This window comes from Chrysochloris asiatica, unplaced genomic scaffold (genome assembly GCF_000296735.1).
Source record: "Chrysochloris asiatica unplaced genomic scaffold, ChrAsi1.0 scaffold00002, whole genome shotgun sequence".
Classification (NCBI taxonomy): Eukaryota; Metazoa; Chordata; class Mammalia; order Afrosoricida; family Chrysochloridae; genus Chrysochloris; species Chrysochloris asiatica.
This window is the reverse complement of record NW_006408520.1, coordinates 12,162,761-12,184,528: the sequence shown is the minus strand read 5'-3', so window position 1 is coordinate 12,184,528 and position 21,768 is coordinate 12,162,761. Positions and strand designations below refer to the sequence as shown.

Genomic DNA, 21,768 nt, shown 5'->3' with positions numbered 1-21,768 from the left:
AATGTCAGTTTGAGGACTAAGGTGCGCCTGACTCAAGCCATGGTATTTTCAATAACATCATATGCATGTGAAAGTTGGACAGTAAATAAGGAATACCATAGAAGAATTGATGCTTTTGAGTTATAGTGTTGGAGGAGAATATTCTAGTGCCATGGGCTGCCTATAGAACCAACAGAAACATGAGCTAAAATGTAGGATCAATGGCCAAAAGAACAAACAGATCTGTGTTGGAAGAAGTGCAGCCAGAGTGCTCCTTGGAGGCCAAGATGGACAAACTTCGTCTCTCATACTTCGGACTTATTGTCAGGAGGGACCAGTCATTGGAGAAGGATATCATGTTTGGTAAGGTGAAAGGTCAGAGAAAAAGAGGAAGACCCCAGCGAGACAGATTGTCCAAGTGGCAGCATCAATGGGCTCAAGCGTGGCAAAAATAGTGAGGTTGGTCCAGGATCAGGCAGTGTTTTGTTCTGTTGAGCATAAGGTCACTATGCGCCAGCACTGACTTGATGGCACCTGACAACAACCACATAAAACGCAGTTTTACTATTAACTCGAGGAATCTATGCTTCATTTTATTTATCCTAATTCTATTAACATCAAAATATAAAATGGATATCTAATAGATTTTAAGTGCATGTTTTAAATTGTTTAAGATAAAGATGTTGCTGCTATTGTTAAGTGATGTGGAGTCAGTCCAAGTGATAGTAACCCTATGAATAACAGAAAAAAAATACAACCTAGTCCTGGATCATCTTCATGTTGTTGTTGTTGTTGTTGTTTTCAGGTGCCATAGAGTTAGTACCAACTCATACAGACCCTACACACAACAGAATGAACACTGCCCGGTCCTGGACCAATCTCATAATTGTTGTCACACTTGAGCCCATTGATGCTGCCACTTTGCTAATCCAATTAACGGGGGGGTGGGGGTGGGGGGGTGTTCTTCCTTTTCTCTGACCCTCCACTTTACCAAACATATCTTTCTCCAGTGACTGGTCGCTCCTGACAATATGTCTGAAGTATGAGCGATGAACGATGAAGTCTGGCCATCCTGGCCCCCAAGGAGAACTCTGGCTGTAATTCTTCCAACATAGATCTGTTTGTTCTTTTGGCCATTGATCCTACATTTTAGCTCATTGTTTCAGCCACTATGTCAATCCACTCACTGAGTCTTCCTCTTTGCTGACTCTCTACTTTACCAAGTATGATGTCCTTTTCCAGCAACTGTCCTCTCCTGATACCATGTCCAAAGTATGTGAGACAAAGTCTCTCCACCCTTACTTCTAAGGAACATTCTGGTTATATTTCTTATAAAGGCAGATTTGTTCATTCTTCTGGTTCCTATTGTTGTTGTTAAGTGTCACTGAGTTGGCTCCAAATCATAACAACCTTGTATAGGGTTTCCAAGGAGCAACTGGTGAGTTTGAACTGCTGACTTTGTGGTTCAAACTGACCTTGCAGTCCTGTGCTGTATCCCACAGTACCACCCCAGGACTCTTCTGGTAGTCTGTGGTATTCTTTGCCAAAACCATAGTGGTTACAAATCAGGCTGCAAACCTTAAGGTCAGTAGTTCAAAACTACCAGCCGCTCCCCGTGAGAAAGAGGAGGATTTCTGCTCCCATAAAGATTTACAGCCTCGGAAACCCTGTACAGGGTCGCTATGGGTTGGAACCGACTCGACGGCACTTAACAACAAACAACAACAGTTCTTCTTAGGTATTGCTTATTCATTGTCTAGATTTCACATACATTTGAGGCGATTGAAAAATATGCCTTGGGTCAGGCACACCTCAGTTCTCAAAGTGACACATTTAAAATGTTCAAAAGGTCTTTTGCAGCATATTTGTCCCATGCAATATGTTGTTGGATTTCTTGACTGCTGCTTCCATTAGCACTGATTATGGATGTAAGTAAAATGAAATACTTGACAACTTTAATATTTTTTCCTTTTATTATGATGTTGCTTATCGGTCTAATTGTGATGATGTTTGTTGTCTTTACATTGGATTTTAAACCATACTGAAGGCTGTAATCTTTCAGCTTCATCAATAAGTGCTTCAAATCCTCTTCATTTTCAACCAGCAAGATTGAGGTATCTTCTATACTACAGATCATTAATGACCCTTCCTCCAACTGTGACACCACCTTCTTCAAATAGTACAGCTTCCTGAATTGTGTGATCAGGAGGAAGATTGAATAAGTATGGTGAAGGGATACAGCCCTGACACGTAACTCCTTGTTTGATTCTAACCCATTCAGTAGCCCCTTGTTGTGATTTATATATCGGACCCTCATGAACACAATTAAGTGTTCTGGAATACCCATTTTTCACAATGCTATCCATAGTTTGCTCTGATTCACATATGCCAGTGTCTTTGCATAGCCAATAAAACACAAGTAAAAAACATCTTTCTGGTATTCTGTGCTTTCAGTCAATATCTATTTGATATCAGCAATGATGTCCTCTTTCGAAAACCACTTGTGTTTCTGCTGTTTCATATTGATGTATGCTGAAACCATTTTTGAATTATCTTCAGCCAAATTTTACTTGCTGATACTGTTCAATACTTTTCATATGCAATTGGGTCACCTTTCTTTGGAATGAGCACACATATGGATGTCTTACAGTAGGTTAACCAAGTAGTTGTCTTACAAATACTTACAAGTAAGTATCTCTTGTACTGCATAAGTTTATTGAAACATTTAAAAGAAAGTTTTCAGTAAAATCATAGCATTAGGGTTGGAAAGAGTATAGTGACAACACAATCACAAGTATTAGCAGATGATTCAGGGATAGAAGGTGAAGATGCTCTGGAATATGCAGTTTGGAACCAAGGATTTTTCTGATGCTAGCTTATTTGATGGCTATAGAATGCTCAACTGTTGTAGGTAAGTATTGAATCATCTATTAGTACATGAAGGAGAAGAAAAGAAGCCACACAGGGGTGTTTTACAAGATAAATATGAGTTCATTTGTGTGTATTTACTAATCTGTAGTGAACAATTTCCCATGGGTTTCACTGCACGATCTGGTGAAAAAAAAATGAAATGCTTCACTACAGATTAGTAAGTAAGCACAAGAAAATTAGTGCTAACCTTGCTTACTTGTTACTCAGTCTCAATCATGGATTGTAAATTTTAAAAGAAGTTTTAATTCGGAGGAAGGTGCTATAGGTTGGCAGAGAGACAGATGGAAGCCATATCTAGAAGTAGAATCTTTGGTGTGGTGACAAAAATGTGAAATTATTCACAACAGAATAGTAAATAAGCATAAGTAAATTCATGCTTACTCTGCTTATTGGGTAGTACAGCACTGATGGCAGAGACAAGAGGAATACTGAGCAAATTATTTGCTTTCCTAAATCCAGATAATCCTGGGGTCAACCCCAATCTTATGCCACCTGGTAATAAATTAATACATCTGTCTAAATTTATAATACCAGAATTTCTCCATCTATATAAGCCATAAAGCAAAGATTTGCCTTGCTACTTGTTCTGTCCTCTGCACTCATATCCAATCCATCCTTAAATGTGATTTGAGTACACTACTTGTCCGGGATGTACAATTCTCTAAAACAAACATAAGTAATGTTTATATTACTTCCCTAATTTAAAATACAAACTAACATTATTTATCATCTGATCCATAAGGGGCCTTCTCAAAACCATTCTTATGGTCCTCTAATCCTCCATTCTCTCAAAGTGAAAATCTAATCTTATCATTGTCATCCTTATAACCACAACTTTCTACTACATGCATGCAGATGTATGCAAGCACACATGTACACACTCACACACGCCAAGTATACACAAACCTTTTACTAGAATCCCACTGCTGTTTAGATAAGTAAGATAAAGGTGCTTAACATGGTGTGTCTATGGAGCCTTACATATCCTGACCTATACTTTCCTCTCCAATGTCATTTTGTGCTACACACGTATACCTCATGTTCTAAGAATGTTCTTCTCATTTGTCTTTGAGCATGTCTTATTTGAACCACTAGGCTTTTACACTGCTGTCTCCACGTACTGGAATTCTCTAACCTACCAATCACTTCACTTAGTTAAAAGGCTTATAAATATTTTTGCCATCAGCTCAAATGTCACTTCTTCAGATAATCCTTTACTTGACCCCTCATTGTTGTTGTTGTGAAGTGCCGTCGAGTTGATTCCGACCCATAGCAACCCTGTGTAGGGTTTCCAAGGAGTAGCTGGTGAGCTTGAACCACTGACGTTGCAGTTCAAACAACTTTGCAGTCTGACGCATTAGCCCACAACACCCCACACCAGGACTCCTGACCTAGTAGAGCACAAATCTCACATTACATGCCCTTCAAGTATCATGATCCACTCCATTACTATTATCTCTCTATAATCTACTAAATAGAAAGCTCCTTAAGGACAGAGAACTTGCCTATTTTTACGTATTATTGTCAAATCCTCATCATTTTGCTCAGACAGTCAAATTATCTGAGCATTTCACACAGTTCTTGTCATATGATAGGTAATACAAATATTGTTGTTGTTGTTAAGTGCTGTTGAGTTGGTTCCAGGTCATAGTGACCCTGCATAGAATTTCCAAGGAATGGCTTGCAGTTCAAACGGACCTTGCAGTCCACTATAGATATAGGTTTAATAAATGAGAGTGGATACATATTTGAAGAATTGAGGTGTAATAAATACTCGTAGAGTTTGCAGAATCTATTTCTCCTAAATAGAATATTCTTTAAAAGTTTGAGACCTAGGAGAAAACAGAAACAAACTCAAGAGGGAACATAGAAAAAAATTGTTATTAAGAGTCATCTAGTCAGTTTTGACTCATAGCAACCCTTGTATAGGGTTTCTGAGCAGCATCCTGTAAGTTTGAACTACCAACCCAGGAAAAACAGGGGTGATAAGCATGCCATGCTGTCACATAGCTTCAGGTATAAACATTGAAAAAATAGTGAAGAAAAAAATCCATCTATCTTTCTGTTCATTCTATGTTGCTGCTGTTGTTGTATGCCATCAAATATATTCCAACTCATAGTGATCCCCATATATAAGGTTTCCAGGCTGTAAATCTTTATGGCAGTATTATATAAAGGATTGAAAATTTTAGAAATAAGAAATAAAATCTCCTTCGAACACTTAGTAAGCAAAACTGAACGTGAATTTGAAATTTTGCCTCAAAATTCTAGAAAGCTGAATATCTCAGTTACAATAGGCATGAAGAGAGTGATACATGCTCAAGCTATGAACACTAGATACAAATAAATAGCAAATAAGACAAGGAAAGAACCAAAGATGTTCAAGACCTCTCAAAGTGACTAACGTAGTAATTCTTGCTTTAAACTGGTTTTAAATTTCATCTCTTTATAGCATATGGAGTCCTGGTGTTGTGCTGTGGGCTAATGAACTGGACTGTAAATTCAGTCTGAACCTCAAGATCAGTGGTTCAAGCTCACTAGTCATTCCTCGGAAACCCTATTCGGAGTCACTATGGGTCGTAACTGATTCAATGGCACTTAACAACAACAACAATATGTTTTTACTTTGGTGAGATAGTTACAAAACATGATTATCACTAAGATCTCAACAATGTAATTAACATCTGGTTTTAGTGGTTATGTGCCATGGAGTTGGTTCCAACTCAGTGACTCTGTAGGGGGTTTCCCAAGCTGCAAATCCTTATGGGAGCAGAAAGCCTCATCTTTCTCCTGCAGAACACCTAGTAACTTTGAACTGCTGACCGTGAGATTAGTAGCCCGACTCATAACCACTAGGCTATCAGAACTCCTTAATCAACATCTAGACAGATGTTATGCTGGTGTAAAAATCTGTGATTCCCAGTAAGCACCACTGGTGTTTATCTGCAAGTGTTTGTTGTTAAGTACTGTCGAGTCAGTTCCAACTCACAGCAACCATATGAAGGTTTCCAAGGCTTTACATTTTCTCAGGAGCAAAAAGCCTCATTTTTCAACCACATGGGGTAGGAGGGGACCCTTAATACTTTTTTGAGAATACATGCCAAACAATGGTGAAAAAAGCTATGAAGACTTCAATCTTCAATCAATGCTCCTAAGTTGAAAATCCCATGATTTGAATGCATCTATTTTCCTGAATTTACTATTTGTTTTGCCCAGTATTTCCTTCTCAAGTCTGGCAAATCCATGGTCTTCCTTCCCAACATTGCTTACCTACTCCCAGCTTGAAACGCCAAACTGATTGTACTCTAAAAGATTGGTTTTACTTCAGCAGGAAGTGTGTAAAACCTTTCTCTCTGAGATAAGAAGGTTTTCTTGCAATTGGTGCACTTTGTCGCATCCCACAGAGCTCTGGTGTGGTGCTGTGGGATAATGAACTAGACGGCAAGGTAAGTTCGAACTTCAAAGCAGGTGGTTCAAACTCACCAACTGCTTCTTGGAAACCCTATATAGGGTCACTATGAGTCAGAACTGACTCGACGGCACTTAACAACAACAACAACAAATCCTTTCTTATGGTTTCTCTTACTCATTAGCCACTTTGCTGCTTTATCTTGAACTCTGTTGCCTATGTGCATCTTAGCTCTTGAAAGCATGCTAGTTTTCTAATCCACTGTCTAGCTTTTAAGGAAGGCTGTGGTGCTGCAGGATAAACATTAGACTGTTAACCACAAGGTTTCAGTCAAACTCCCAAGATGTCCAACGGGAGAAAGATTAAGTTTTCTGCTCCTGTAAAGATTTATAGCCTCAGAACTTTATTTGGGATGGCTATGACTTGGAACAGACTCAATGGTACTTAACAACACAAGTCTAACTTTTATCCTAACATTCAGTGATGACTTCTTATGTGTGACTTAGTTTTGTCCCCCAGTTATTTCGATTGTACTAGGCTAGTAGGATCCTATAACTGGGCTCTGAATGTAGTTGTCAATATTTATATATTAGTAATCTTGGTTTCCCACCACATCTCTACTTTGTAGTGCTAATACTGGTGTGACACCATGCTATACAAATTCTCCATGATTTCCATATAATATAATTTTGGCCTTGCCAGGTGACCCCTATCTCTTTTTCTCTTTAGGCCAAAGGCACATTTAGTTTATTTTTATCCTGTAGTCAACAAGTACATAGAAAACCATGCTATAATGTTCAAACTCAAGGTGATATTCATAGTCTCATTGCAGGGTGATATTTCTTTCTTTCTTTTTACATTTTGAAATGTTGTTATTGCTTATTTCTGGAATAGAACAAATTATGAATATAATAATAATAGTAATAAACATGTTACATTTTGCAAGTATACATTTCTATGTTTTTCCTGTAAACATTCACCTGACAGTTCACCTATTTGTTACTATTTTTTTTTTTAACTGTCACAGGATTGCTGTCCTAGATAAACACAGTAATACTCCCTGATCTAGAACTAATATTTCAGTTAGATTGGAATGTTATTATTTTCTACTAAAATTTTATAATTTTTAAAAGAAAGCAGCATTTTTATTAAATTAACTAACATTAATAATTGAAATGGAAAATTCATGGGGAATCAGCTGTAGGCAAAATCTTGGCAATAATATAAATGCATTTAAAGATCTCCTGTAGTCATCTACTTAGGCAAGTACCATGTTTATGTAAATGGATAAGAATTAAAGTCAAATAAGTTGAATAACATAATACACTAGAAAGCAGATATTTATTTTTGATTAGAGAGAATTTTATCTCATAAACAAGTTGATAGTTCATTTTGAAGCACTTCTAAAATTACAGTGACACAGGGAAAATAAAGAGACTAAGGTAAGTTGAAAATGTACCAGTGTTACTTGATTTCAGTCACAACTGCAAAAGCATATATCACATAGTCATTTCTCATGTCTCTTCATGGAACTATGTTATTTCACAATGCAATGATTTTCAAACATGTGAATATAGTGTCTCAGAGGACTAACACACTGAAAATAACTTAAACTTCCCTATATCCAGTCAACTAATAGGCCTCAGGCTCTCTAGCACAAGCTTACATACATTTATGCTGATGCAATCAACTAGTTCCAGTTGACTCAGCTATGACTCATGGCAACCCTACATGTGTCAGAGACAAGCTATGCTTCATAGGATTTTCAATGATTGCATTTTAGAAGTCATCTCTAGACCTTGCTTCCTAGGTACCTCTGGATGAACTCAAATCCCCAACATTTCAATTAGCAGCCAAACACATTAACCATTTGTACCATTAGAACTCGGTTAAATAACCATAATTAAGATAAAGGAGTTCTTCGCCACACATGTAGTTAACAGATATTGTTGTTGTTAAGTGCCGTTGAGTGGATTCCCACCCATAGTGACCCTGAACAGGGTTTCCGAGGCTGTAAATCTTTATGGGAGCAGAAAGCCTCATCTTTCTCCCGCGGAGCAGCTGGTAGTTTCAAATTGCTGACTTTGTGATTCACAGCCCGATTCGTAAGCACTACACTATTAGAACCAACAAATGTGAGAGATATCAGTAATTTTTTAAAAAAGGAAGTTCATGGACACATATGTCATGAGCAATATCAAGAAGTATTGATATTGCTTTTTTTACTCACCAGTAATTTTCACATTAGATTACCTGAGCGATGCCTCAAAAAGGTAACTGAATTCAACTTACTGTATTTTATCAATTGTGGGATTGACACTTTGCTTCTCTTACCTTTGGGTTACTTCAGTTTCTAATACTCTTGAGTTCACCCAGAGCTTTCTCCACTCTGGGAAATATAGGAAATATCACAATTGAAAACTAAAGCCTGCAGTATGGATTGCACCTCAATGTAAAGAAAATGAAAATCCTCACAAGTGGACCAATAAATAATATCTTAATAAGTGTAAAAAGATATTAAAGTTGCCTAAGATTTTATCTTACATAGATCTAGGATCAACAACCGTAGAACAAGTAGTCAAAAATGAAATGATGTATTTATTGCATTTAGCAAATACGCTACAAAAGACCTCTTAAAATGTTTAAGAGTAAAGATGTCATTTTGAGAATTAATGTGTACCTGATCCAAGTCATGGTATTTACCACCAATTCATACGCATGTGAAAGTTGGATAATGAACAAAGAAGAATCTATGTATCTGAATTATTTATTTGGATTATGGTGTAGGTGAAGAATATTGAAATACCATGGACTGACAAAAGAACAAACAAATCTGTCTTGAAACAAGTACAGCCAGAATGTTTCTTAGAAGGGAGGATGGTCTTATGTACTTTGGACATGCTATCAAGAGACCAGTCCCTGGAGAAGGACATCATAGTTGGTAAGGTAGAGAGTCAGCAAAAAAGAGGAAGCTCCCTAATGAGATGGACCGACGTGTATGCGACAATGCGACAATGGGCTCAGACACAACAGCAATTGTGAGAATGATGCAGGACAAGGTAGTGTTTTATTCTGTCGTGCATAGAGTTACTAAGAGTCAGAAATGGCTTGGCAGCACCTACAAACAACAGCAGTGACCTGACAGCTGTTTTGAATTTCAGGCAGAATGAATAATTGTATGCCCAGAAGTACAAACTCAGACACACACAAGAGACTGTATTGACTGACTTAGTTTTGCTAGGGATTTTGACATACCCAAATGACAATGCAGGAAATACTGAAGAGAGTATCAGATGAAGTCAGTGACTGGTACACTTGCTAGTTAGAGATGTTGACTCCTTTAAGCTAAGGCAAACTAGGTACTTTCTCTGTCCCAGTTCTTCTGTAAATAAACAAAAAGGAAAGTCACAGCTACCTGAAGAGGGTAGTCCAGAGCTCTTGAATGTCAGGAACCCAGAGGATCTGTTAAAATCCTGGGTTAAATTTAAAAGGTGACTCAAAAAGATACGCTCTGGTCAAATCCAAGGATAAAAATGATTTGAGCAGAATGATGAACTTATTCCTGTTAAAATGGTTGCTGGCTCCTTACATGGACCAGATACAGGGTTTTGGAGCCTTATTAAGCTTTAGTGTCTTATTGCTATCTGGGAATATAGGCCAAATGTGACAGCATCATCCCATTATTTCCAGAGAAGTGAGAGTAGGCTTTCTCTGGAAAATCAGTCTATTTTTAAAAATGTTCATAATAATTTCAAGTAATAATAATAAAAAGAACAAAACCAATCAACAACAACAAAAAAGCCATTTGAGGTCTACTCAGCCCTAGTCTGATTATAGTTTCAAAGGTTCTTAATGACAGAGGAAAAAAAAGCTTCAATGTAATTATAAAAGGACAAAAGAAGGTTATTTAGTCAATGCTGTAAGAACACTTAGCATTTAGGAAGAGGAAAAGACCTTAAAGAAGTGCCATTTGAGATAGGTTTTATAGAATTTATTATTGTTCAGTTTTGTTTACAAAGTAATATGTTGCAAATGGTTTACATAGACTGCATGCAAATATCCTTTTATCTGAATGTTAAAGCATCAGAGAACTTTCCTTATTGCTACAAGAATCAACACCTAAGTTATACATTCAGGCTTTGCTTGTATTTTAAAGTTTTTAGAAATGGGAATTTAGAACTTCAAAGGGTCCCAGAATTAACTTAATCCTACTGCCAGCTGTTCCGCAGGAGAAAGATGAGGCTTTCTGCTCTTGTAAAGATTTGCAGCCATGGAAACCCTGTGCAGGGTCACTATGAATCAGAACTGACTCCACGGTACTTAACAACAATATGCTTAATTTAATTTAATAATAGCATTCAATGGTGATGTTAGAATATTTATTTGCAAGGAAATATCCTATGTACATCCTTTATAGTTATTCTGACATGTAGAATATCTTTGTAAAATAAAGGGGTATCAACTTTTTAAAAAGATCTGTTAAGCATAATAAGAATTCATAGGTTTCCTCTGAGGAGAAGAAAGGTATATATGTATATATATATATATATATATTTAAATGTGGCTATATAACTTGACTCTTGTCAAATGGGTATAACCAAAACAAGAGAAACCAAAATCTCTGTTTGAGCATCAAGGCTATTAGGGTGGGGTTGGAGTACTGTTAACTAAAATGGCAAAATCAAATTGAAGAGCAGATCTGGAGTATAAGAGACCAAAGGTTCTGTTTGAACAACATTAAGTAGAAATTGTCCATTACACCAGTCAAAACCTTATTTGAACAGTTGCTACTTAGATACTCATTTGTCAAATAAAGTAAAATATACCAAAGTAAGCAGCATTTATTGATTAAAAGCAATTCTTAATCACTTAAGTAAAGTACTTACTGCTGTGCACACAACAGAAAATGCTAAGGTGTTGATATTGTTTTCATTTTTTAAAAAGAGTAGCTTCATTGTTTATTTCTTCAGTTGTTTAGTTTTATCAATGCTGGTTATAGGTACTTTGAAAGTAATATAATAGCCTACTAAACTAGAATAATAAAACCACAAAATATGAAAGTAAAAAAAAAAGGAATTAATAGCACTATTATTAAAATTTATGTACCAAACACTAAAGCCAGTGATGATGAAATTGAAGCATTCCACCAACTTATTTAGTCTGAAACCAATCAAATACGCAATCAAGATAAATTGATAATTACTGGTGATTGGAATGCAAAGGTTAGAAACAAAGAGGAAGATCACTAATTGGAAAATATGCTCTTGGTGACAGAAATGATGCTGGATATCTCATGATATAATTTTGCAATAACCAATGACTTCTTTTATAAACCACATGAAAAGTGACTATACACATGGACACCACCAGAATGAACTGGTTACATCTGTGGGAAGAAATAGTGGAAGACATCATTAGCCAAAACAAGGCAAGTGGCCAAGTGCGGAATATACTATCAATTGCTTATATGCAAGTTCAGACTGAAGATGAAAAAAATTAAAACAAGTACACACACACACATACAAAATATGACCTTGAATATATTTTACCTGAATTTAGAGGCCATCTAAAGAACAGATTTGAAGCATTAGGCATTAATGACCAAAGACAAGAAGAATTGTGGGATGACATCAAGAACATCATACATAAAGAAAGCAAAAGATCATTAAGAAGACAAGAAAGAAAAAAAAAGATCCAAAATAGATATCAGAAGAAATTCTGAAACTTACTCTCCAATGTAGAGTTGCTAAAGTTAATGGAAGAAATAAGGAAGTGAAAGAACTGAGCAGAAAATTCCTAAGGACCGTATTATAATGAAATGTGCAATGGCCACCAAAAGGGAGCAGCATGCTAAAAGAACTGTAGAAAAATATTCAAATCTTGACTTGAATATTCAAAGACTCTATGAACAAATTATTGAATGAGGAAGAAAGCATCAAAAGACCGTGGAAGGAATACACAGAGTCACTGTACCAAAAAGAAATGGTCAATATTTAACCAATTTGAGGGGTAGTATATGATCAAGAACCAATGGTATTTAAGGAAGATGTCCAAGTTGCATTGAAGGCATTGGCAAAAAAACAAGGCTTTGGGAATTGATGGACTACAAATTGAAATCTTTCAACAAACTGATGAAGCACTGGAAGCACTTACTCATCTATGCCAAGAAATTTGGAAGTTACCTACCAGGCCAACTGATTGGAAGAGATCCATATTTGCTATCATTCCAAAGAGAGGTGACCCAATGGAATGAGGAAATCATCAAACAGTATGATTAATATTGCATGTAAATAAAATTTTTCTGGTGATAATTAAAAATAGCTACAGTACATTGACAGGAAATTGTCAGAAACTCAAGCTGGATTTCAAAGAGGACATGGAGTTAGAGATATCATTACTGACATCAGACAGTCCTTGGCTAAAAATAGAGAATAACAGACAAATGTTTACTTGTGGTTTATTGAGTATGCAAATGCTTTTGTCTGTGTGGATCATGACAAGCTATGGATACCATTGTGAAGAATGAATATTCCAGAACATTTAATTGTGCTCATAAGGAACTAGTACAAAAATTGTGAAGCAGTCATTCGAACAGAACAAGAGGATACTGAATAGTTTAAAATCAAGAAAGGTGTATACTAGAGTTCTATCCTTTCACCATATTTACTATATCTGTATCTTGAGCAAATAACCTGAGGAGCTGGATTATATGATGAAGAACATGACATCAGGATTGGAAAAGGAGACATTAACAAGATAACACAATCTTGCATGCTGAAAGTGAAAAGAACTTAAATGCTTACAAATGAAAATCAAGGACACCAGTCTTAAGTATAGATTGCACTTCAATGTAAAGAAAACAATAATCCTCACAATTGGACTAATAAATAAATCATGATAAATGGAGAAAAGATTTAAGTTATCAAATTCTTGGATCCACAATCAACACTTATGAAAGCAGCAATCAAGAAAGCAAATGACACTATTGCATTAGATTAGACAAAGTGTTCAAGAGCAAAGACATCAGTTTGAGGACTAACGTGTGCCTGAATCAAGCCATGGTATTTTCAAAAGGTTCATATGCATGCGAAAGTTGGAAATGAGTAAGAAAGATTGGAGAAGAATTGATGTATTTGAGTTATGGTGTTGGAGAAGAATATTGAAAGTACCACGGAATGCCAGAACACCAAACAAATCTGTGTTTGAGAAAGTACAGTCAGAATGCTATTTCGAAGTCAGGATGGTGAGATTTCATGTCACACATTTCAGATATATTATCAGGATAGACCAGTCTCTGAAGTAGACATCATACTTAGTAGAGTGGAGGGCCAGCTATGCAAAGGAATGCCTCCAATGAGATGAATTTGCATAGTGGCAGTAGCAATGGGCTCAAGTGCAATAAAAATTGTGAGGATGGTGCAGCATGGGGCAGTGTATCTATCTTTCTCTTGTATCTAAGGTTGCTATCCATTGGAACCAACTTGATGGCACCTACCACCAACAACAAAACCACCAACAACAAACATAAGCCACACCTTTCAGAGATAAAAACTTATGATTCAAAAGACTAAGTGGCTTGATCAAAGTGATACTGGTGTTTGAGAAAGAAATACAGAATGAGAGATTTTATATTAAGTTTAACGTTGAGGGAAATTTACAATTCAAAGTTTGAAGGTCACCTTTAGATTTTCCTTATTTCTGTAAATATTACAAATTATAAATAAATATAATGTATTTACGTGATAGTGGTTCCTGGGTGCTGGGAAATGTTTATGCTTGAAACTAATTGAAAAGTTATCAGTTAGAATCCACCCAGTAGCACCATGACAAACAGACTTCTCTATATACTTCAGTAAGGTTACAGCCATTGAAAACCCTATGGAGCAACTGTACTGTGACACACATAGGGTCTCCATAAATTCGAATTGACTGAATAGCATAGGGCTTACTTTTTTGTGTTTTAGGCTAGAAGTTATGGCCTTCCCCTGTTTATGTTTAATATAATTTGGCCACTTACAGAAACATTTAGAAAAAGATTAGAAATAAACACATGCCCATGGTTAATTTCTACTTATTGCAAAATAAAATCACATAGGTACAAATACAATACTTTTCAGTTATTAAATATTTATGAGGAAATATTTGGGACAAATAGAAAAACCAAGTATGAAATGGGAAAATGCATTGTACTAATATACTATAAGTTTGTTAACGTAACTAACATCAGTTTTTTCCATTCATAAGAAAACTTTATCATACTTTGGCAATGCATACACAGCTCTTGTTTGCACACAAGGTGCTTTCAACAAAAGGAATGAAATATCACAGTGAGATGGGAAACAGGAACTTGAATGGCTCCTCAGTACTCTAAAGCTGAGTACAAACTCCCCATACCACCAAACCCATAAGTGTTCAGAACTCTGAAAAGACACACATGAGCTAGATGTATTTGTGCCCATTCCAAGTAATCAGTTATAATAAAATCTTATTTTAAAGGCACAAATATTCTTCCTTTCTTTCATTGCAAATATAGAAAGAGTTTGCTTCTTGAGTCAGAATTATTTTAAAAATATTGGAAGTCTTCTGCAGTAAAATGGCAGAGTAGGCAGATGTGCTGACAGACCTGCAACAAGGGCATTGTATACCAAATGAAACAGATATATATTATTGAACCCTGAGCTTCAGAGGATAGGAAAAAGAGATGGGCTGAATGCCAACTGGAAGAGGAAGCTGAACAGAGCTGTGTGAGAAAAGAAAAACAGTAGCCACCTTGAGCTATTGTGGGTGGCTGTAGATACAATGGTCTCGAGGTACAAGATATGGCTGGAAGTTGGCAGCAAGTGAAAACATTGCTCTCCAGGTAGACGGGGTGTGTGGCCAATCCCCACCCTCACCAGTCAAGCACTCCTTCCTGCTCAGCTTTTATTCTGCCTGGGGTCAGATGCTAGGCATACCACCCCTACTTCCAGAGGCATGTGAAGCAACACTGAACTACACTAAGCAGTTAACAGAGAACTAAGAGCATCCACACTTCCAGTATCTATTACATATACCAGGAAACAGGTGGTGTGTGCCTGAGAACACACCAACATACAAGTGCTAATTAAATATAAATGCAATGACACCATAGTGCCTCGAAGAAAGCAGACAATTTCAGCTTACATAAAGAAACAAGACAGAATGCTTCAAACAAATGGCTAAAATACAGAGTCAGAAAATATAATACCAGAAATGGTGCCAGAATTATTTAACAAGGAATTTAGAGGGATGGTATTAAGGTACCTTCAACAGATGGAGAGAATGAACAAGAAAACTGCAGATGAAAGCAAGTAGAACACAAACAAAACTTTAGAAGAATTCAGAAAAACATTAAAAGAACACATTGACACACACAAAAAAGAAAAATTAGAAGCTATACAAAAACAGTATTTAGAAATAAAATGAATACTAAGGATTCAGAAAATATTAAAAAATTGAAAGGGCAAGAAGTAAAATTAAGTCAATAAAAGGCCAAATTAGAAAGCTTGAAACAAAAACCACTGAATATTCATTTGCTAGAGGAACAATCAGAAAAAACAACACAAAAATAGCTGAAGAATACCCTAAGATTTATGTGGGACACTGTCAAGAGGAATGACTTGCTATGATTGGAATACCAGAAAATGAAGAGGCAAAAAACAAGTAGAGAAAATTGCCTGATAGCCATGAGAAGAAAACTTTCCTAACATCATGAAAGACAAGAAGATATGCACTCAAGAAGTAGAATGAACTCCACAAAGGATAGAAGCTGAAAGAAAATCACCAAGGAATATTATAATGAAAATCTTCAAAACTAATGATAAGGAAAGAATTCTGAGAGAAAGCTCAGGAAAAATGAAAAATTACTTACAAAGGTGAACTTATAAGACTAAGCTCTAGATTTCTCAGCAAAAACATATAGGAAAGAAGATAATTGGATGACATATATAAAACTCTGAAAGAAAAAAGTTGCCAACCAAGTATCATGTTGTTGTTGTTGTTGTTGTTGTTAAATCCCACTGAGTTGGTTGTTGTTGTTAAATCCCACTCAGTAGGTCCCACTGACTCATAGTGACCCTGTATGAGATTTTTGAGGAGCAGCTGGTGGGTATAAATCACTGACCTTATTGATAGCAGTCCAATGCTCATCCTACAATGCTGCACCAATAACCCACCAAGGATAATATATATAGCAGAACTGTTCACCAAATAAACATAAGCAAAATTAGGACATTTCCCGATAAACAGAAATTAAAACAATTTGTAAAAACCAGGCCAACTTTACAAAAAAATACTAAGAGGAGTATTTTGTGCATAGAGAACTGACAACAACCGGAAATTAACACACATGACAATATCACCCATAACTCAGCCCAGACACAGAAGTATTCAAAGTAAAATCAATTTACATGCCTGAAAATAAGGAAGCAGAGATACCAGTTTGCAACAACAACAAAAAATAACATAAAGTAAAAAGAGGGATAACGTACTTACAGAACTTCCAGATGCAGAGGAAATCAAATAGATTTTAAGAATGCATAAATAAAAATAAACCTGTCACCCTAAAACTAGACCAAGCTTTACTCCTAGTTTTAGCTCAACCCCTAGCCCTAACACTAACCTTAGTCCTAACCATAACCATAACCCTAACCCTAATGAAGTGCTAGGCCTAGCCTAGTCCTGCCCACAGTCCTAACCCTAACTTATTTCTACCTCCCCGCCTCGAAAACAAAACAAAACAAACAAACAAACAAAAAAACCCCGCAAAAACAAAATACAAATTAAAAATTTTTAATATTGGAGCAAAACATTAGCTTGATTGTTCAAATATATAATTTATGCAACAATACAATTTAAAAGAAACTTCCTAAAGAAACAAATATTAAAATGTAATCTCTTTAATATTAGTAGATAGATTAACATTTCAATAAAGTGTCTTTAAGTTTCAATAACTGTTTTAATTTATGCAACAGAAAAATATTTTGGTTCTGAGGTTCAGAGATTGTAAAAGGGATACAGGGAGAAGTTTTACCCATGCTAGGAAGAGTACACTACACCTTGGATTCTTTGCTTCTGGGTGTCCTGTTAGGAATCTTCCTCCTTTTAATCAAGTTTCATATCTTAACACCCTGACTGCTACCTAATCACCTAATTAATAAAAGTCATGCTTCGATCTACTGATCTCCTTCTCCTCCCGTAATTAAGCTTAGTTCTAGTACCACATTTACTGATCTTTTGGGTAACCTATTGTGAGTAGAATAGAGGATACACCTTTCCAACATTTAAGGATGCTCTTCTCTCCATCTACTACATAAGAATGATAGCTTCCTAATGCACAAATCTATTCTGAATGTTAATTAAACATTTACAAAGTACTTTAAAATTCTCTCTGAATGCTAATATGAAAACAGCAATCTATTATGTTCATTTGACTAAGCAGAAATTATTGCCCTCCCAAATTAAGTGCCTGCCATTGAGTGCAATTCAAATCAAGTCAATGACTTAACAGAAGTAAAAGAAGAAGACAAAAATGTTGGGGACTTCTTATTTGAGGCCCTGTGCCATATACGTCGACATATAAGCAAAGTTTTCAGAATTGGAAAGTATGTCATAAATGACAATATTCCATATTATTTAATTCACACCATTTTCCTCTGGGCGTAAAAGAAAATTAGATGTGAAACCGTTATCTTTTTAGCATTAAGCTTTTACACTGTTCTTTAAAATAAAACATTGTATCTACTTATATAAAACCCCAGTACTTTCAGCATATTAACATACTTTCTCACATTTTATTCATTAGGTTTTTGAAATTATTTTAGCATGAAGTTTTCATTTATTGTGTCCAAAAATAAAAATAGCATCATCAAAGTCTTTTTGCAACTCCCTAAACACAGTCAGGGAATAATGATCATATGCTAAAAAATGTAAAATGCAATTTGTGCTGTGCCCCATTTACTACAGAATCACTATGAACAATGCATTTTGTACAGTATATTGCTCCAGGGAAACTGGATCAACATCAGGAATGAATAAAGAACACTGCATTTGAAATCAGCTAATTCTGCTTCAACACTTTAAAAAACTGTATGTTATGATATTACTTCCTGTCAAGCACATAATGTGATATTTTCTTCAATAAAACTAAACAGTTTATATAATTTCAGCTTCCCTTATTTTCCACAATTTAAGCACTAAATATTTAAATAATGCAGACCTGGAAGCCTCAAGCAATCAGGTTTCTTACCTGCCCACAAGCCAGGCCCATTCCTCTTTCTCCCATGCCGTGTGGACACGATAAATTTAACTCCAGGGCATCTGCTCCAGAACCCTGTAAGACATGGGAAGAAAACGAAAAGAAAAGAAAAGCTTTATCTGTATACTGACACACTTTCACCACTGATAATTCAAAAACGGTCATTTTGTTGAACTTCATTTTGTTTTTTGAGTTACAGTGATCACGTAATATACATTCTGATTATTGCAACTGAAGGTATGCAAAACATCAACAACAATGGTCTCTAATATTTATTAAGCGTTTCAATGGTGTCACTCACTGTTCAAAGTACTTTAAAATTATTATCCCTAATATTCATAATTCTTATATTATAATACCAATTTTACAGATCAGGAAATTGAAGCACAGGTAGGTTAGATGAAAACCCAGAATAGTAAACAATAGAGTAGAAAATTTACTCAGGTCTGTTTGACTAAGTTTCTCTGGGAATGCAGTGGCTCTACAGGATAAGCACTGAACTGCAAACTACAAGGTCTGCGGTTTGAGCCCACCAGCACCTCCACAGAAGAAGGATGAGGATTTCTGCTACAACAAAGATTTACAGACTCAGAAACTGTATACAGAGTCACTATGAAGCGGAACTGACCCAACAGCAGTTAAAAATATTCTATATTTTATAGAAACAAGTTTTACTTGTTGCTGTTGTTAAGTGCTGTGGAGTCACTTTGGACTCATGGCAACTTTGTATAGGGTTTCCAAAGAGTGACTGATGAGTTTGATTCACTGACCTCGGTGTTCAAACTGAATTTGTGGCCCAGTGCTTGCTCTACAGTACCTACCAGGACTTGTACTAATTCTGGGTAATCAGTGAAATAGTGAAAAAGTTAAATAGGTTAGATGGAATGAGTAAGAGTAAAATTTTAAATGTTTCCATCTGAATCTCAAACTAATTATATTAAAATATAAACCATGCTAAGAAATCTGAAGAACAGATTACCTAATTTTAATAATTTTGTACACAAATGATCCTTCATAAACAAAATTAAGTAGTAAATTCTAAGTATTTTTAGAATTGTTGGAGGATCTTAAAATTCTTGGAGTCCATTTCATGGAAAACATTTAGAATAAAAACACTTTTTATAGTTCAATATAGTAATTTGAGGGAGATAATTTGATGAGCGATATATTAAGTAATTTAAATTTGTATTATTTTGCCTAACCTAAAATTCCTTCAATGTCATGCTATTTTTTAAAGTAAGGGCAACTAGGAGCTTGAATTGCTGTTCTCAAGTGCTGTGGTTTGTTTTCTTTTTCCTAAGCATAGCATCCCTTTCTTTGTTGTCATTGTGAAGTGCCATAGAGTCAAGTCTGACTCATAGCAGCCCTGTATAGGGTTTCCAAAGAGCAGATGGTGGGCGTGAACTGCTGACCTTATGGTTCACAGTACAGTTCTTATGCACAGTACTACAACAGAAGCCCATATCTCTTTCGTTAGGCCTATGACTCTTTCTTCAAGATTTCTCCTTCCTTCCTAATTGTTTAAAATTTCAGCATATATTTTCATGCCTAACATGAGTTGGGCTGCCAATCTAAAAGTCAGCAGTTTGAAACTACCAGCAGCTCTGCAGGAAAAGATGCGGTTCTTTGCTCTCAAACAGATTTCAGCCTCGGAAATCCTATGCAGGGTGGCTATGAGTCGGAACCGACTCCACGGCACACCACCACCCCCACCACCACCAAAGGATTTTAAGTGGTACTTCAACAAACCTCAGTTCTGAAGTTACCTATCTTATCTCAGTTGAGTCTGCTACCCATCTTTACTCATTAACGAGTCTACACTTTCTGCACATTTGTGAACATTCATTTGATCATTCAGCCTGTTTTCAAACATCATCTCATTATGGCTTTTGCTTCCCTAATGCACTTTTGAGATGCTTTATGTTATTTGAAAATTACCATAAATTGTGCTACTTTTTTTACGCTGGTTTAGTAATGAGCATGGACAACACACAACCTGCTGAACTCTGAGTTTTAATACAAGATCTGCTAAAGAATTTGAGATGTTTTAGGCAAGTAAGTTATCGGTCTTTGTCTCTATCTCAAGTATAAACTACACATAATACGGCATGTTTCGAAACCAGTTACGTAATAAGAACCAGCTTAATTATAAGTACAATGGTATACAATACTGCACATTTCTCAATGTATCTTATTTACTTCAAATATTTCCTTTAGATTTCTCTATTTAGCCTAAATGCATCAATCAGTAGCAAATCAATTCAATATTGTGAATTAGGTAACTTTTAGGCGGCAGTTGTATATAAATTTACATTATTAAAAAATGTCATCAAGTCAGTTCAGACTCATAGAGACCCTTAAAGGACAGAGCAGAATGATCCCACAGGTTTGACAAAGCTGTAAATCTGCTTCTGTAAGAAGCAGCCTACCACATCTTTCACCTGTGAAACAGCTGGTGGATTCAAATTCCTGATCTTTCAGTTTGCAGCTGAGCACTTAACCTCTGCACCAGTGTTTCACATTACAAAAGGATATTTCATAGAATGAAAATGCAAACTTATAATTATCTAAACAGAAAACAACTAATTTATTGAGCACTTATAATATGTCAAGAATTTTAATAGGCTCTGCGACTGTTTTAATTTCTCTAAGCCTCACAATTCTGGGATAAGAAATAGTATTATTCTGATTCCACAAATGACAAAACTGAGATACAAAGAGTCAAAGTTACTTTCCCAAAGTCTCATAAATTGTAAATAAATGTAGGGTCTTCAATCCAAGTATTTGGAGTCCAGAGTACTTATTCTCTGCCCACAACTATAATTTAATGGTGGGGGTTAGTCCTTGAATGCAGTTGAGTTGGTTCCAACACATAGCAACCCTGTAGAGGGTTTCCAAGACTGTAAATCTCTATGGGAGCAACAAGTCCCATCTTTCTCCCAAGAAGCAGTTGGTGGATTTGAGCTGCTGACCTTGCAATTAGCAGCCCAATACATAGCCCGCTACCAGAGCTTAGAAACTATTTACTCCATGGCCATAGTTGGTATACTGTATTAAGGAATAACAACTTCACATCCATAAAACTTTTAAACTTGAAATAAAAATTAGTCTCTTAAAATCCCCTATTCAATAAAAGGAAGGAGCTCTGGTAGTGTAGTAGTTATGAATCAGGCTG

General features: G+C 36.0%; 1 protein-coding gene across 1 annotated transcript in view; it reads right to left on the bottom strand.

Moving 5' to 3' along the window:
• The window catches only part of DPYD (dihydropyrimidine dehydrogenase), a 1,478,957-nt gene that overhangs the window by 532,758 nt on the left and 924,431 nt on the right, over positions 1-21,768 (bottom strand). Inside the window, exon 20 of the mRNA XM_006831042.1 lies at positions 18,585-18,668. Coding sequence (XP_006831105.1) covers positions 18,585-18,668 — 84 coding nt within the window. The remainder of the gene's footprint in view (positions 1-18,584; positions 18,669-21,768) is intronic.